The following is a 16,761-nucleotide window of genomic DNA, read 5'->3' as shown; positions in this document are numbered from 1 at the left end:
TCCCCTGGCAAATTTTTTACCAAAGAAATAAATACATAATCCAGAAATATTCAAATTCTCTAACACTCAAATTCCATTGGCTCTGTTCTTGGGTGGTAAAGGTGGGGACAGATGCAGGAGGAGGAGGAGGAGGCCCTGGACCCGGAGCCGAGTGCCACGCTGCCCCGTCACGCAGGCCTGCAGGCTGGAGGGCAGAGTGCCCGGAGGGTGTCACAGAGTGGGGGCAAGAGCCCAGGCTCCCCACTCTTGCAGCCCTGCGCCGGGCTGAACCTCCCAGGCACCTCCCTTGGAGCCCCACAGCCCCTCTAGAGAGGCTGCCGGGACAGGCCAGAAGGCGTGAGCAGCAGGGCTCGAAGGTGTTTTCCCTGGCACACCTGCCACCTCTGACTATGTCCCCTTCTCCGTCCCTTGCAGACAGTCGAGCCTGTGGACCAACTGCTTCGAAAAGTGGACCCAGCCAAAGACAGGGAGCTGTGGGTCAGAGAGCACAAGACAGGCAACATCCGCCCTGTGGACATGGAGATTTAGGCTGGCACACACAGCCCCGGGGGTCCTGCTGCAGAGAGGGGCCTGGGGTCCCACGGAGAGGCGGTGGCAGTGTGCACTGTGGGGCCCGCTGCCGAGCGCAGCCGCCCTCCCACCCACTGTCCTGGTCCCGGGCCACTGAGCTGGTGATTCCAGAAGGGCGGCCCTGCCAGGAGCTGCCCGCATTCCCAGGCCAAGAAGACGGATCCACAGCCCTGCCCCGTCTCCGAGGCCGTCGCCCCCACCCCGACTCCTGTGTTCTGCTTCCTGCTCCCAGGACAGACTGAGGCTGGAACTGGGTGTGGTCCCTGCTGAGCACCCTAGGGGTCACCTCCCCACCCAGAGCCAGCTGTGTCACACACTTGTGCCCCTGGAAGCCCCAAGGCCTGTCTTCTAGCTGCCCCCCTGGTGTCCCAGGCTTTGGAGGGTCATGGCAGAAAGGTCCCTGTCTTCAACCAAGTATCAGGATCAGAATCATGGATAGAAGGCACCGTTCAGCTCCCCAGCCCACACCCAGAATTCTTTGCAGCCCACCCTCTTTATTTTCTTCCCCTTATGTTCTGAGAGCCCAAATCTGGGCTCTTCTTTGCCACTTTCCATCATCTGGGAGTCTTGGGAATAAGGCCTGGCTCCTCTCTTGGCCCAGACCGACCCTGCCTGGAGAGGTCAGGATGGAACTACCTCATTCACATCAGCCCCAACCAAGTCAGAGTGTTGAGTCACGTTTCCTATTAGGTCAGGCATCTTCTGTAAAGTCTCCGGGCTGGAAACCCCAATCCACCCAACCCTCAACTGCTTCCTCAGGGAAGCTCCCTCCTGCCACCCCTGCCCCCTCCCGGGCTCTTCTCAGGGCCCTGTGTCAGCGCCCTGTGGAAGGCGGGTTGGGGTTTGTCCCTCCCCAGATGTGGCTTGCTTTCCCTGGTGGGCACCAAACAGGCATGGCATATTCTCACGGCCACAGTGGGTTGTCACCCTACAGGCAGTGTCCTGCCACCTTGGTCTCAGCTCCTCCTGCACGTTCCAAAGCCCTGCACAGAGCCCTGCTTGATGTTAATATCATCTTCCCCCCTACCCCCATCTCCCAGATCCCCACAAAATCCTGTGACTTGGGAAGCTTTCAGCACGCCGTTGGGTCCTCACTCATCACTCTCTCCCTTTATAGAAACACAGCAAACACATTCTCCATCACATCTAAGCACCATGAGGGGACCAGAAGAAGAAATGTCCCTCCCCCCGCTCCGCCCCTTCACCACCACCCCAGAGGTGGTCACGTAGCCAGCAAAGGGCAGATTCTAGCCCAGAACCCACTCCCTGAGAACCCATCCTTCTTAACTCCTCTTTCCCTTTGATTACTTGGATGTGCAGGGTCCATATACCCCCTACTAGGGCAGGATCCTAAGAGCATGACTCCCGGGGTCCTTTGGTCTTCATGCTGGGAATTGTTGCCTCACTCATCTTGAGTCCTTGGGCACCTCTTTCATTGAGTCAGAATTATGTCCTCACAGTTTAGAGTACAAAGATGCTGAATATCCTAGAGTGAGCCAAACTGTCCCCTGTCCTACTAAAACACCCTAACCAAAAAAGGTCCACGTGAAGGCCTTTGCCGACACGAAAGCCATGAGGGTGGATCTGTCCCTGGCAGGGAGGACCACTCCTTCCAGATCTGGGGCTGGGCTGTGACACCAGCTACCAATCTTAGGATATTATTTTTTGTTTTCTCTAGGAAAAATGGGTGCTAGTAGTAATTGCCTTGTGGCTTACTGAACTCATTTGTGGGTGATTTTCAAATGTTCAAAGCCAATAGCCTTGTTACTAACAGATATTTTGAGTGTGATATGGCTCATGGGTTTTGTTTTCTCCCTCCCATCTGAGGATTCCTGAGTCTTCTGGTCCTCCCTGGGAGACAGAGGGGGGCTCACCAGCCCATTTTCTGAAGGTACTCCCCACCCCCACCCCACTGTCCTTAATTTGGTCTCATTAGCCTTCACAAATTTCATTTCTTTTTTTTTTTTTTCCTGTGCTCCTTCATTCACTTCTCATTGGGGTTAGTGACTGAAGCAAACCGAAACAGTGTCCACACTCCCAAACGGGGGGGTTTGTTTCTCTTCCCTTTGTGAAGACCAGTCAATTCCTAGATTAGCAGATGGGTACGTAAGAACCTTGGCTGAGCCAAGGTCCCTTCTTGGAAACACAAGCCATAAACTTCAAAGGACATCAAAGACTTTGGCTTGTTGAAGTGATTTTACTTCCAGCCATGAGTGGCCTCGACAGGGAGAGTCGAAACAGGATTCTGCAGACCCACTGGTGATTATGGAGGTAGTTTGGAAAGCACTTTACAGGTGTTAAGTTGGGGGCATCGATCAGTATATTCCCCAAATCCCACCCTGCCAGGACCTACTGCCTTGTTTTTCCAGATTTCTGGAGGTCATTGGACCTATGCTATTGGGGTTTATTGACATACAGTGACACCCACCCTTTGGAAGGATACGGTTCTGTGAATTTTGACAGACCTCAGTCTTAACGACCAGCCACCAAAACCACAAGATTTCTATCACTCCCAAAAATTCCCTCTGACTCCTTTATAGCCAGTCTACACCTGCTTCCCTTCCTGCACCCTGGCAACCACTGATGGATTATCTGACCCTGCCGTTTGCCCTTTCTAGAATGCTGTACAAAAGGAGTCCCCGATGCAGCCCTCGAGTCTGGCTGCTTTCCTTGGCTTCATGCTTTGGGGTCACACACATCGTGTGTGTGTCACTAGCTTGTTCCTTCGTCTCGCAGAACCGCACTATGTTGCATGCGTCCTCGCTTGGGGAAATGCTCTGTTGGGCCTGGAGGCTCCTGGCCCAAGGGTCTTCAGCTTGTTTGCACGGCTTCTTCCTCCGCCTCCCAAGGCGCCTCCAAATGCCAGCTGTGCCCACGGTAGCCCTTGGAGCTCACACTTGGCCTTAGTGGCTCATTTCAGGGTTTTGTGCAGAAAGGGGCCAGGGGTTGGGGAGGGGTGCCTCCCACTTAAGCTGCAGCCTGAGGTTTGCACCTCAGCTGGTAAGCCCACGCAGTCCTGGGGGCCCTCCCTTTGGCTCACAAAGCCTCCAGCTTCTACTGAGCATTGGGTATGGGAGGTGAATGGACAAATGGCCGGTAAAAATGCAGGGGGCAACCTTGGGCTGGCCGTGACCTTCCCCTGGATGTCTGTTGCCTTGGCTGCAGGCTGCAGGTGTGCGTTCTGGTCTCCCCAGCCTCCTCCAGCTACTGCACTCCCTCCGCCTCCCCTTCTCGCTCCAGTTCTGTATCCCACACCATCATGCTTGACCTGAGCCCCATCTGTGTGATTGTGCATGGTAGTGTCTGAAATCCTCACGAGAGGGATACCCTGGGACTTCTCTTGTGTGCAGACCCAAATGGAGCCGAAATGAAGAGTTTCCTGAGCTGTTGAGAATGAGGTAGTTCCTCCTCGGGCCCAGAAGGGAGCACTCATAAGTCATCACCTTGGGGGTCTCATCCCCTGATCTTTGATCTCGTGTCCTGAGGTCTGTGTCCAAGGAGCCAGGACAAGCATGAAGACAGAGCCTCTTCCCGTGAGCTTCCTGATACTGCTGGAGCTTTGCTCCGCCGGTGGTCACACAGAGCCTGTGCCTGCTGCCCTTGGGTGGTGGCAGGTGGTGACAGAGATAGGACCCAACCCAGCTAACACCGGGCTAGCTATGGGCATGACCCCCAAGGTGATGACTCCGCCAAGCCATGTCCCGATTGTGCCCTGCTTGCTGAGAGGTGAGCCCTTGGAGGCAACCAGGCACCCCTCTACCCCCTACCCCACCAAGCAAATGGAAGATATTCCTGGATCCAGGCCAGGGAAGGTGTGAGCCATGGAGCCCAAGTCCGCCGGGGTCCCATGCTTCTTGGACACTTCTGGGTTGAGTTTTGGCAGGTAGGGCTTGCAGGATCGGCAAGCGAAAGACACAGGTGAAAAGAACCCTTTAGAGGCCGGGGTGTGGCCAGGTCAGGAACCTTTGTTGCAGGGTCCCTCCGAGGGAGCTGGGTTGTGATGACCTTTGGATCTCTCCCTGTGTGCTGTTCAGGGGACGCTGACCCCTTGTGTTTGAGGGACGTCCCTAAAAGGATTGCAGTGAGAGTGCAAAGGATCTGGGCACATGGGTGTGGTCGTGGAGACGGTGTGACACGGGGGCGGAGAGGGAAGGGATACGGTGCCAGGGCAAGAGCACTGGACCGGCCCCGCCCTGCTGCCTCGTTGGTCCTATAACCCGCAATGAAGTCGCGTTCCCTCCCGGGACCTCCGTGCTCCCTCATCTGTCAAGCAGGGACGTGTCCTTCCCGGCATCACACGCAGCCGACTGGCTCCTGGGAGCTGTGGCCTCCGGCAGCCGTGCGGACCCGGGAGCAGACACTCAGAGGGACACCGGCTGTCCGCGGTGGTGACGGGGTCCCAAATTGGCATCGCTTCCCTCCCCTGAGGAGGGAGATGCGGGGGCGGGACCGGGGCATTGGGGGGCAGCCCTTTCACCGACCAGCACATCAGCAAACCCTAGGACAGTGGGATTTTCTAACAAAATAAACTTGCTTATTTGGTCTGTTTTCTGTAACTTTTGCTAAATACTTTATACATTTTTAATGTTAAAAAGCTGTGTCTCCTGCCAGCATTTCTCATCCCGGTATGACTGTGTTTACTTCACATTGTATACCCTTCCACCCTCTGGCTGCCTAGATCAGTAAATAAAATTGATGTACTATAATTTATAAGTAACACTGTTGAAACTCTGATCCCTATGGAGGCTGTAACCCCCCCCCGAATTTCTCCCTCCCCGACCACCCCCCTGACCCCTGCCACCCCCTAATAGCATTTGTGTGTATTAATGCTAAAGAATTAAACGTTTAAAGGGTTTACATTTTGAAGCCGTTTGCTATATATAATTGTTCTACATTATTATAAAGCGTTTTCAGGAAGTGAAAGGCTCTCTCATTCCCCCCCAACCCCGGCCCACCCCCGCCTCGCTCTGGCTCTGTGTGTACACTTGAGATGCTTAGATTCATCCCATGTAAAATAAACTGTCCAGAGACACTGGGTCCTGCTGGGTGACCCTCCTTCCTGGAGGGCTGTCACACTCTCCTTTGTATAAATGGTCTCAGCGATCCCTCTAGGCTCCCAGGGTTGGTGATAATCTTACACCTCATGTTTTAGCAGAGGGCACCTGGGCGCGGATCCGCCCCTCAGATGGGTACCATGCTGCTGGACCCACAGCCCCCTCCCGGCCCCCTCCCCTGGGGACTTCTATCCCTGTGGACAGAAAGGGCTCCTGGCTATTGTTTCTTTGCTCATCCATCATCCGTAGCATGCAGCCATTATTGACCACCTGCTAGATGCCAGACACCCCTTCACGTCAATAAGTGAAATGGATAAAGAGCCCGGCCCTCCTGGACGTGGCTTTCTAGCAGAGGGAGAAGCAAAAACAGTTCACAGAGTTACTAATCCAGCACGAGTGTGGAAGGCGTTCCGTGTTAGGGAGAAAGGATACGAGGATTGGTAGTTTCAGGGATGACTCTGAGTAAGTTGTAATATTAAACAGGGCAGTTGGGGCAGCCTTATTGGGAAGGTGACATTTGGTCAAAGGCCAGGAGACCCCAGGCTGGGGGGGTGGGGTGGGGGAAGCCCAGCAGGTTGCTGGGAGAATATTCTAGGCAGGAGATGGCCTGGTTATAGGTGGTGAGAGTGGAAGAGGGACACCTGGGTTGGGGATGCTGTGGCCGGAGTAGATGGACGGTGGGCGGGGGCAGCTTCTGCAGGGCCTTATGAGCCCCTGAAGGACTCTGACTTTCACGCTGGGGCGGGGAGCGGCGGAGAGGGGTCCAAGCCAAGGAGCGTGCGGCCTGACTTCACGGCTGTAGGACAGGCTGTAGGAATGTTGGAGACCAGGATGGAAGCAAGGAGGCAAGGAAGCTGGCCCAGGAGGGGCAGGGGGCCTGCAGGAGGTGGTCACAGTGGAAGTTGGGGGGAGCAGTCAGGATCTGGATGAGCTTTGAAGGCAGTGCCTACACGGTTCTTGACAGATGGGGTGGGGTGTGCCAGAGGGGCACCGAGGATGACTCCAAGGACTTCAGTCCAAGCCACCAAAAGGGTGGACTGCCATGTGCTACAACAAGAGGGCCAGGGGAGAAATGTTCCTTCCCATCCTCTGCCACCCACCCACCCCCTCTATAACCCCTTTCCCGGCCCAGTGCAGACTGGTGTGTGGGCTCCGGTTCCAGGCCAAGGGAAGAATGGTCAGCCCGTCCTTTGTACCAGAGCAGAAGAAGGTAGGGGAGCGGGGGTGAGTGCTGGGGGCCGCCCCCTCCCCCCGCCCCCGAGCTCCAGGCTTGGGGGTGCCACAGGGCCAGCCTCTACGAAGAGATCGCTTCTTTCAAGGAGGGGGGAGACACAAACTGAGGTCCTCTGGTTGGAGGGCAGTCCTTTGGGGTTCGAGCAGAGTTTATGGCCACAACTCAGACTTAACAAATCCGTTCACAATACATCATCTCCAACAACTTGTTTGCCTAAGGAGCATAAGCATAAACTCTCCCTCTGATAGAAGATGTTTATGCAGGTTTTCAAACAAACCCCCAGGTCATGACTCCTCTCCTGGAAGCATCAACACAGCTGCCTGTGGTCCCATCCCAAGGCTGGGCCCCTCCTGGGCACAACCTGAGGAATGTGGGCCAGAGGTACCAGGCTGCTTCCCACCTGGGTCCAGTCCTTCATTCTTGCCCTCAGCCAGGGCTCAAGGGCCTCCAGGACTCTGGCTGCTTTCTGCATTAAGCCAGGGCCCTGTCTCCTTGCCCACTGGCTCTTCACCTACAGGGATGGAGCTTCTTGCCCGCTGGCTCAGGCCTCCTTGAGAAAGGAGTTGTTGTAAGGTGATGCAAAGACCCCAAATGGAGAGCCTGGCCGAACAGGGCTTTCCTTCTGGCTTTGCTGCTTAGCAGCCCTGTGACCCAGGCAGGCTCCATTTCTTCCCTGTAATATCCTCTTCCTCTCATCTGCAGGCTTGGTATGGACAAGAGTGGCACCAGAATGCACTTAAAAAAAAAACAAAAAAGAATATTTATTTATTTATTTATTTATTATTTATTTATTTTATTTACTTATTTGAGAGAGTGCATAGTGGAGTAAGGGCACAGGGAGAGAATCTCCAGCAGACCCCACATTGATCCCAGAACCTGATGTAGGGTTCGATCCCACGACCCTGAGATCATGACCTGAGCCAAAACCAAGACCTGGATGTTTAACCTACTGAGCCACCCAGGTGCCCTGCCAGGAGGCACTTCTAATCACCTCCCACACCTGATTCTGAGACAAAGGGCAAAGCCTCTGACCCCACTTTCGTGGGCTGGGGTAGATGGGTTGGTTGGTTGGTTGGTTGGTTGGTTGGTTGGTTTCTGAGTGTGGTGACTGATTTATTTCCAACTGCTCTTGAGAACAAACACTTTGCTACAGGATAGTGAAAGTCTTGGGAAAAAAAAAAAGATCTTCTATTAAGAAATGATATGCTTTCACAAACTAATAAAAAAAAATAATAAGTACACACACACACACACACACACATGCACACACTCCTAACATTTAGGCCTCCTGAGAAATACTCTGGAACCATAGGGGTCAGCACTGAAAAATCCAGAAACAATGGGCCATAATCCCATATGAACACATGCAAATGGCTTTGAACATGGGCAAACCCTTCCATGGGTGGCGCAGGCCTCACCACTCGGCACTGTCTCTGATTCACCCGTGTTGCTCACTCCCTCCACCTTCTGGCCCTCCAAGCAGTTTGTATCCTTGTTGTAGATGAGTAACAAAAACTAACATATTGTGTGTGCCTGGCTCTCTTCTAAGTGTTTTGTACATATTAGCTCATTTTAGCCTCAAAATAACAATGAGGCAGACACTATTATTATGCCCATTCACTCGGAATATTCACAGGGGCCCCAAGCTGCCAGGCACCATTCTGGTGATGGAGAGGCGGCTGGGAACAAAACAGACAGAACCCCTGCCTCCGACGGAGCTTCCATTCTGGTGCGGGGACACACAGCACATAGAGTGATTAAAAGTGAGTCGGAAGGGGTACTTATGAGGAAGAGACATAAAGTGGGGCTTGGGGGCACGGTGTGGTGTTGTAAACAGAGTGATCCATCCAGGCCTTGCTGAGGAGGTGACATTTGAGGAAAGCCATAAAGGAGGTGAAGGACTAGGAGACCATTCTAGGCAGAGAGAGGTTAAGAAACATGCCTAAGGGGATCCCTGGGTGGCGCAGCGGTTTGGCGCCTGCCTTTGGCCCAGGGCGCGATCCTGGAGACCCGGGATCGAATCCCACGTCGGGCTCCCGGTGCATGGAGCCTGCTTCTCCCTCTGCCTATGTCTCTGCCTCTCTCTCTCTCTCTCTCTCTCTGTATGACTATCATAAATAAATTAAAAAAAAAAAATTAAAAAAAAAAAAAGAAACATGCCTAGGGTCACACAGCCAGGAAATCACAAAGCCAGGATTTGAACTTCGGGCTGGCTCTGGAGCCTGGCTTTTTTTTTTTTTTTTTAAATTCAATTTGCCAACATACAGTATAACAGCCAGTGCTCATCACATCACGTGCCCTCCTTAATGCCTGTCACCCAGGTACCCCCTCTCCCCACCCCTCCCCTTCTGCAACCCTCAGTTTGTTCCAAGAGCCTGCCTTTTCACGACTGCAGCATAGAGCTCAATGCAAGATGCCATGCCTGCCCCTGGCACCCTCAGAGTTTGGGGGAAAGAGAGGTCATGAGCACGGTGACTCCTGGAGAGCTGAAGTCAGGGAGGACCAGGGAGAGGCAAGGAGCAGCAGGAGAGACCAAGGCTTTGGCTCTGAAGCTTCTGACCTCCTGTCCTGTCCTCCCTGAAGGCCAAGATGGATTGGCGACCTGCTGTCAGCTCTTTCTTTTAATCTGGAGGTGGGGGGGTAGTTCTTGGAGCCTACCCCCTCCCCCGTCCTGGCCCCTCCTCCCTCCAAGTACTGGGATGAACCAGCCACAAATCCTCTAATCCACCAGCACCTCCGGGTCGGTCTCCAGCTGCAGAAGACCACATCACTCGCCACCCACCCAGCCAGCCCAGCCAGCCAGCGCTGCCCGGCCGGGCCCAGGCGGCCTCACCCATGGGGAACAGCAAGAGCGGAGCCCTCTCCAAGGAGATCCTGGAGGAGCTGCAGCTGAACACCAAGTTCACAGAGGAGGAGCTGTGCAGCTGGTACCAGTCCTTCCTGAAGGAGTGCCCCAGTGGCCGCATCACCAAGCAGGAGTTTCAGAGCATCTACTCCAAGTTCTTCCCTGAGGCCGACCCCAAGGCCTATGCCCAGCATGTGTTCCGCAGCTTCGACGCCAACAGCGACGGCACCCTGGACTTCAAAGAGTATGTCATCGCCTTGCACATGACCTCGGCCGGCAAGACCAACCAGAAGCTTGAGTGGGCCTTCTCGCTCTACGACGTGGACGGCAACGGGGCCATCAGCAAGAGCGAAGTGCTAGAGATCGTCATGGTCAGTCTCGGCCTCCCCCGCACAGCGGAACTGGGCTCCCCCGGGGTCCTGGGTCCAGGGGTTCGGGGGGTTGGGTGGGGGCGGTGTCCACAATCTAGGGTCCTGCTGCTGCCGCTGCTGCTCAAGGGGACGGGGCTGACCGTATGGAGTGGGGATCCAGGCTGCGGGGGTCAGGGGCTCCAAGTGTGCGAGGAGGGGTCTCCAGTACGTGGGTCACTTCCCCACAGCTTCTCTTCCTCCTAAAGAAGAATCTGGGTATTTTGTGTTAATTAAATTTTGTTTCCTTCCTTCCCTCTATTCTTTCCTTCCTTCCTTCCTTCCTTCCTTCCTTCCTTCCTTCCTTCCTTCCTTCCTTCCATCTTCATTAAACCATCTTGCAAACCTTCAACAGTACCTATCCAGATTCTTCCACAGTTAGCTTTAAGCACATAACGTGTTTCAAATACAGAGTAGGGGATCCCTGGGTAGCTCAGCAGTTTAGCATCTGCCTTTGGCCCAGGGTGTGATCCTGGAGACCCGGGATCAAATCCCACATCAGGCTCCCTGCATGGAGCCTGCTTCTCCCTCTGCCTGTGTCTCTGCCTCTCTCTCTCTGTGTCTCTCATGAATGAATAAATAAAATCTTAAAAAAAAAAAAAAAAAAAGAAAGAAAGAAAGAAAGAAAAAATACAGAGTAGAAGGAGGCCAGCTTTGGGGGTCATGAACATTTGGGGGTTCCTGTCCTCTTAGTCTTTAGAGCCAGGGGCAGGCCACATCACCCCCGGGGGCCTCCACTTTCTCACCTGCTGCCCTGTGTTCTGGACTGAGCCTCTGCAGGAGCCTTGCTGGCCAGCACTTCCAAAACACACTCTCCCCCTGCCCCACACTGGCCTGGCATCCTATCGTTTGTTGCGAAGATCACAGGGATCTTAAGAATACTTTTATTTAATAGGTAAGTAATTTGTAAACCCTAGAAATATATGCAGGAGACAATTGAAATTGCCTTTAATTCTATCATCTGGAGGGAGCTACTGTCAATGTATTAACGTATACAATCCCAGCCCTTTAAAAAAAAAGATTTTATTTATTTATTCATGAGAGACACAGAGAGAGAAGCAGAGACACAGGCAGAGGGAGAAGAAGGCTCCCTGCGGGGAATGGTGTGGGACTCAATCCCAGGACTCCGGTGTCATGCCCTGAACCGAAGGCAAACACTCAACCCCTGAGCCACCCAGGCATCCTACCATCCTAGTCCTTTATCTGTATATATATATTTAAAAATAATTTTAGAACTATGATATATAAGACGTTTTTCTCAGTTATTATTTTGTTACAATTTCCCTATCAAGAAATGGTTTCTTCAAAACCATTTTGAATGGCTGCTTAGAGTTCTGTCTTATGGGACACCTGGGTGGCTCAGCAGTTGAGCATCTGCCTTCGGCTCAGGTTGTGACCCCGGGGTCCTGGGATCAAGTCCTGCATCTGGGTTCCCCAAAGGGAGCCTGCTTCTCCCTCTGTCTGTGTCTCTGCCTCTGTCTCGTGTCTCTCATGAATAAATAAATAAAACCTAAAGAAAAAAAGAATTCCATCTTATGGAAAGGCCATAAAATTACCTAACCAGCCCTGTACTTTTGGACAATTAAGATGTTTCTATTTTTTTTTCTTATGATGGCATCTGTATTCCCCTTCACTTGGCATCTCTTCCTGGCATCTACTAATCCCCCAGCCCATTTCATTGCGTTATTCCCCTAATTCTGTTCCTGGTAAAAAGGAGAAGAATGTCTTTTGCAGTTTATCTCATTTTTTGGTGCATTTGTAATCCTGCTTGTGTTTGCATGGTTCTCCCCCTGATTAGGAGAAATCATAAACCAAGCAGCCAAGCAGGCAGCCTCTGGGCAGCAGACCTGACTTAGGCCTCACGTTAAGGGTGGGGAAGTCCCTGGAATCCGGGCACTACCCACAGAGCGAGCTCCCTTGGCTTGGCCGGTGGCCTGGTGCAGGGAGCATGACCACCAACAGGACGTCAGGCCCAGCGGTGGCCTACAAGTTGGTGCTCCTTGAGGAAAAGGAAGAGGAAGGGAAAGAGGGAGAGGTAAGGGTAGTATCCACAGTATCCACGGCTGAGGCAGTGCAAGCTGGTGCAGGGCTGCTCAGTTCATTAGATCACGTGGTCGCTGCCCCGGGAGTCCAAAGTTGCAGGTTCTAATCCCAGTTACACCACTAACTAGCTATGTGGCCTTGGAAAAACCTCGGGGCCCAGGGTAAGGACTGGATAGCTCTTTCTCCAAGGTCCTGACAGGCTGTCCTTGGAGTTAGAAACTGGGCGAGGCAGGCAGGCACTTTCAGAGTTTAGCTGTGGGGCCGGTACATGGTTCCCCAGGCTCAGGACTGAGATGGAACCCGGCACCCACAGTTGGGTTGCTGGGCACCCCCGGGCTCTGAATGCTGCTGGCCGAGGCTGCTGCCCAGAGCTGCTGAGTTTGCTCCTCTTGCTATAGCATGTTGGTGCTGAAACTTCCCAGACCTGCTCGCCCTCCCTCCAGGCTAATGTCACAGGCAACACTGCCCCTGCCCGAGTGTGTGCAAGGTGCCCCCAACTCCACCCAACACGCTTGCCTGCACCCCTAGTCTGCCCCAACGCTCAGCGCATGGGCTGGAATGGGCTCAGGAGCCACTCAGGTGTCCACTCTGGCCTGGCTGGGCTGGACTTAACGAGCTGATGGGATCCTATAACCTGGAGCTGGCAGGGCACATTGAGACCACCTTGTCCCTCTCTGTTCTCCAGCCCCTTGGATGCTCTCCAAGTGATAGAGTGCAAGGATGAAGGTTCTAGAACCAAACTGCCTGGTTAGAATCTCCGTTTCTTCATCTGTAAAATGGGGCCAATGAAACCCACCTCATAAGGCCATTGTGGAGGTTACGTGTACAAGGGCATGTTACGCGTTCCATGAACATTAGCCGTTGTCACCATAAGCCAACCCAGCTGGGCAACCAAGGTACCACAGGGACCCCAAAGAAGCCATTTGAGGTGGCTGCTGTGGGATTATCAGAAAGCTTTTTGTTTTTTTTTTTTTTTAAGATTTTATTCATTTATTCATGAGACAGAGAGGCAGAGGCAGAAGGAGAAGCAGGCTCCCTGAGGGGAGCCCGATGAGGAATTTGATCTCAGGACCCCGGGATCATGATCTGAGCTGAAGGCAGATGCTTCACTGACTGAGCCACCCAGGCACCCAAGCTTTTTGTTTCTTATCTCATTTTCATTTTTTTTAAATAAAATGAAAGTATTGTTTCTACAGGGTCAGGAAATTCCATAGGTGTAGAGAAGGGGCAAAATAAGTGAAAGCCTTCTTTACCCCTTCACTCCGTTCCCTGTCCCTTCTGAGGATCTAAAAAATACAGATTCCCCAACTCTGCTCCCCTGGGCAGGCTGGGGCCTGGGAATCTGTATTTTCACCTCTGCTTGGGGGGATATCTGGCCCTGGGCATGGGGGTGGGGGAGGGTAACCCCTGCTTCTCCTTCTGATGGGAACTTCCTCTTTATGTGCTGCAGGCTATTTTCAAAATGATCAGTCCTGAGGATGTGAAGCAACTTCCAGAGGATGAGAACACCCCAGAGAAACGAGCAGAGAAGATCTGGGGATTCTTTGGAAAGAAAGATGATGGTGAATTCCTTCCCCCTTAAAAGCGTCTGGTTTTAGAGTCATGGGCTGTTTCCTGGAGGCCCCAGTGAGATTGGTCTTCCTAGGGCCAAGGGGATCCCTCCTCACGGCATGCACTGCAGGGCTATCTGAGTCCCTGGGGGAGAGGGGACCCCTCATCTTGGCATGCACTGCAGGGATCTCTGCATCCCTGGGGGTGCAGGGGGACAGTAAGCAGACCAGCCCAGCTCCACTGTCCCCCTGGAGCAGATGCTGCTGGTGGGGACTGGTGCCACATCCCCCTTGCCCCTTGACTCCATCACCGCCGAGCTCCCTGGGGCAGGGGGAAGGTCTGGATTCTGGAAGGCCAGGGAAGGAAAGGCACCTTAGAGCAGCGTTAGCGCCGGGGGAAGAATGGCTAAGTCAGGACAGCAGCTCCTTAGCCAAGGGCGTACCCACTGCGGGGTTACGGGCTCTGCAAACCACTTTCTGTTTCAGCGGAAGTGCTCACCTAGACGCCTGGGTGTACCTTACTTGGTTCCTAAAATGCTTTCTGCACAGTGAGGACAGGGCAAAGCTTCAGCTCGGCCTGTGTCTGAAGGGGCGTCGAGTCCCAAGTGAGCAGGATCTCAGTTTACCTGCTTTTACGCCGGGGAGTTAATTTGGGTTCCGACAGATGGAATTAGATTTAGATTGGGTTGGAAGCGATTTATTGAGAACTGGCCTTCGAGGGAAAGGAGGGGCTGGAGGAGCCTGGGGAGGCCCAGACTGCAGGGCAGCGGGGCCCCGAGTAGAGAGCCCAGGGCCGCTGAAGACTTGAGGCCGCAGCCCTGCTTTTGAAGGTTTTGGCAAAGCCAGGGGAGCCCCCGGGGGCCCCTTCTTCCACAGGCCGGCCTGCCTCGGTCCCTCCAATGCCCCTGCTCAGTCTTTGGCCACGAGCAGCCCTTGGAGAGGTGGGGTCTCCCTGAAAACAGGGAGGCATTCCAGAACAGGGCAGCTGGTCTGCAGGTGCGTGATGCTCAGGCCAACGCAGGCAGCACTGCAGAGGGGCGGCGTGGGCACGGCTGCAAGCTGGGCGGGGAGCCCCCCGACATGTGGGGACCTGGCAAGTGGCTGCCCGTTCTTGTGGCTTCCAGCTGGTTGCTGCCACCTGGGGACCCGCAGCCCCGCGGGGCCTCCTCAGCTGATTCTCTAAGAGAGAAGCCGGCACTGGAGATTTTGAGAACCTGAAGGGCCTCACTTGGTGACATATGGCCCACGCACCTCTGCGCAGCCAGTGTGGGCTCCTTCTGTGGTCTCCGGGACAGGCCTGGGCAGGTCGGGAGGAGGGGCAGGTGCAGGGGGCCCCGGCGCCACCAATCTGCAGTCCAGGAAGAAGCCTGAGGAGCAAGAAGGTCATTGCCAAGGGCCTGGATCCAGGGGAAAGCAGGCGAGGTACCTGGGCGAGCATTCAAAGCAGTTGATCGTTCCCAGTGCCAGTCCTGTGCCCCACTGACTTCGCAGTGAGCACCTCCTTCAACTCTGCTGCGTGGGTGTAGTGGTCCCAGCCTCGATGTCTCCTCCCCTTCCGGAACCTGCTCCCCCCTTCCTCCTCCTCCTTCTTCGCACCATGTGGCCCCTCCCCCACTGACCCCATCTGGGAGGACCAGACATCTCTCAGGTCTGCCAGGTGCTATGTCCCCCTGTTGTACTTGCTACCTTGAAAACCAACCCAGGTGAATGCCACAGTCACGGGAGGTGGTGGTGTTTGGAGGCCGAGATTTTCAGATGACCCCCTCCGGAAACAGCACCTCACTCCACAATCAGGTTCTTGACCGTGGCAGTTTCAAGCTCTACCTGAGGCCGATAAGGCAGCTGAGACTTTAAAGCCCAAATTTCACTACCCGGACCTGTGCAAGGACAAGGACCCCATTCTGGATCCTCACCCGGGAGGGATTAAGGGTGTCAGAGAGGCGCAGAGCTCAGGCCACTGGAAATCCAGTTGGTTCAGCTAAGCTTGTTGAGCTCGGTGCAGGCAGTGTGAGCATCACCATCTGCAGAGAGAAGCACCTGTCTCTTTCTGGAGTTATTTAGACGTGGGAGTGTCTCCGCATCAGACCAAGAGTTTCCTAGAACAGGGACTCTGTCTCATTCCTTTCTGAGCCACCCCCTTGCAGTGGCCTCAGCCCCAAGCACAGTGGCTTCAGCACAGAGGAGCTGTCAGCCCCCTGCTGGGAGGGAGGCAGAGAGACCTCACTAGGGGCCAGGCTCTCCTGGGCTGGTCCTCTCATTAACCCTTTGCTGCTGGTTTGAGGGGAGGTCCGGGGATCCTGGGAAGGAGCTGGGTATCTGGGGGTGATGGGTTGTACCCTCAGGGGCACAGAAATTCAGTGTTTTCGTAACAGATACCTCCGCACGGGGCATGCTGGCCAGCACCAGCCTTGCTGTGACTTGGGACAGCCGAATCTGACTGCAGCCTTTCTTCTCCTCCCATGCACAGATAAACTTACAGAGGAGGAGTTCATCGAGGGGACCCTGGCTAATAAGGAAATTCTGAGACTGATCCAATTTGAGCCTCGAAAAGTGAAGGAAAAATTAAAAGAAAAGAAACCCTGATGTTGACTGCTTGGCCCTCCCCGCCCCCCACCCCCGTCTCCCCCAGCACAGAAACCCCCACGTGAGCACGTGCACATGCCCCAGGGGCCAAGGGGGCTTCCTTGGCCTTAGCATCCCTCCTCCTCTTCTACCCCCCACCTCCGGTCCCCAGGGCCCATGCCTCGGTGATAATCCCAGGATTAGGTCATAGGAGTCCTCAATATCACCCCCCACCCCGTGTAAGCTCCTTTGTGGGTTGCTGGGTAAGCAGGTTCCAATAAATGTGAGAGGAGCTGGGCACACAGCTGGGTTGTTCTTGAGCTGGAAAGGGAAATGATTTCTGTCGACTGGGCCTCAGACACAAGGGTGCATGGCCCCTGCGGCCACAGGCTGGGGTGCTGGGCCTGGTGTGACAGGGAAGCAGGCAGCACGGGGGACTGTAACACTACAAGACACCATTTCAGGCAGTCAGGTGACCCTGGAGATGTGCCAAGTA

At 54.3% G+C, this 16,761-nt stretch overlaps 2 protein-coding genes across 11 annotated transcripts in view; both read left to right on the top strand.

The window, feature by feature from the left end:
- Positions 1-5,283, top strand: part of GAS7 (growth arrest specific 7) — a 210,732-nt gene extending 205,449 nt beyond the window's left edge. For all 10 annotated transcript variants that reach the window (XM_049110220.1, XM_025428377.3, XM_049110223.1 and 7 more), the window contains one exon: positions 415-5,283. In XM_049110220.1, the coding sequence (XP_048966177.1) occupies positions 415-528 (114 nt within the window). In that variant the 3' untranslated portion in view covers positions 529-5,283. The remainder of the gene's footprint in view (positions 1-414) is intronic.
- Positions 5,284-9,412: 4,129 nt separating this feature from the next.
- On the top strand, positions 9,413-16,490 carry RCVRN (recoverin). Its single transcript, XM_025428789.3, has 3 exons — positions 9,413-10,074; positions 13,604-13,715; positions 16,171-16,490. The coding sequence occupies exons 1-3, from the start codon at positions 9,694-9,696 to the stop codon at positions 16,284-16,286; spliced, it is 609 nt and encodes a 202-aa protein (XP_025284574.1). The 5' UTR covers positions 9,413-9,693; the 3' UTR covers positions 16,287-16,490.
- Positions 16,491-16,761: the final 271 nt, after the last annotated feature.

This window comes from Canis lupus, chromosome 5 (genome assembly GCF_003254725.2).
Source record: "Canis lupus dingo isolate Sandy chromosome 5, ASM325472v2, whole genome shotgun sequence".
NCBI classification, from domain to species: Eukaryota; Metazoa; Chordata; class Mammalia; order Carnivora; family Canidae; genus Canis; species Canis lupus.
This window is presented reverse-complemented; position numbering and strand designations above follow the sequence as displayed.

Bases quoted from the DNA above. Each gene is read 5' to 3' on its own strand.
- RCVRN (XM_025428789.3), top strand. From the start codon at position 9,694: ATGGGGAACAGCAAGAGCGGAGCCCTCTCCAAGGAGATCCTGGAGGAG. The intron at 10,075-13,603 runs GTCAGTCTCGGC...TATGTGCTGCAG, and splicing joins AAGTGCTAGAGATCGTCATG to GCTATTTTCAAAATGATCAG. The intron at 13,716-16,170 runs GTGAATTCCTTC...TCCCATGCACAG, and splicing joins CTTTGGAAAGAAAGATGATG to ATAAACTTACAGAGGAGGAG.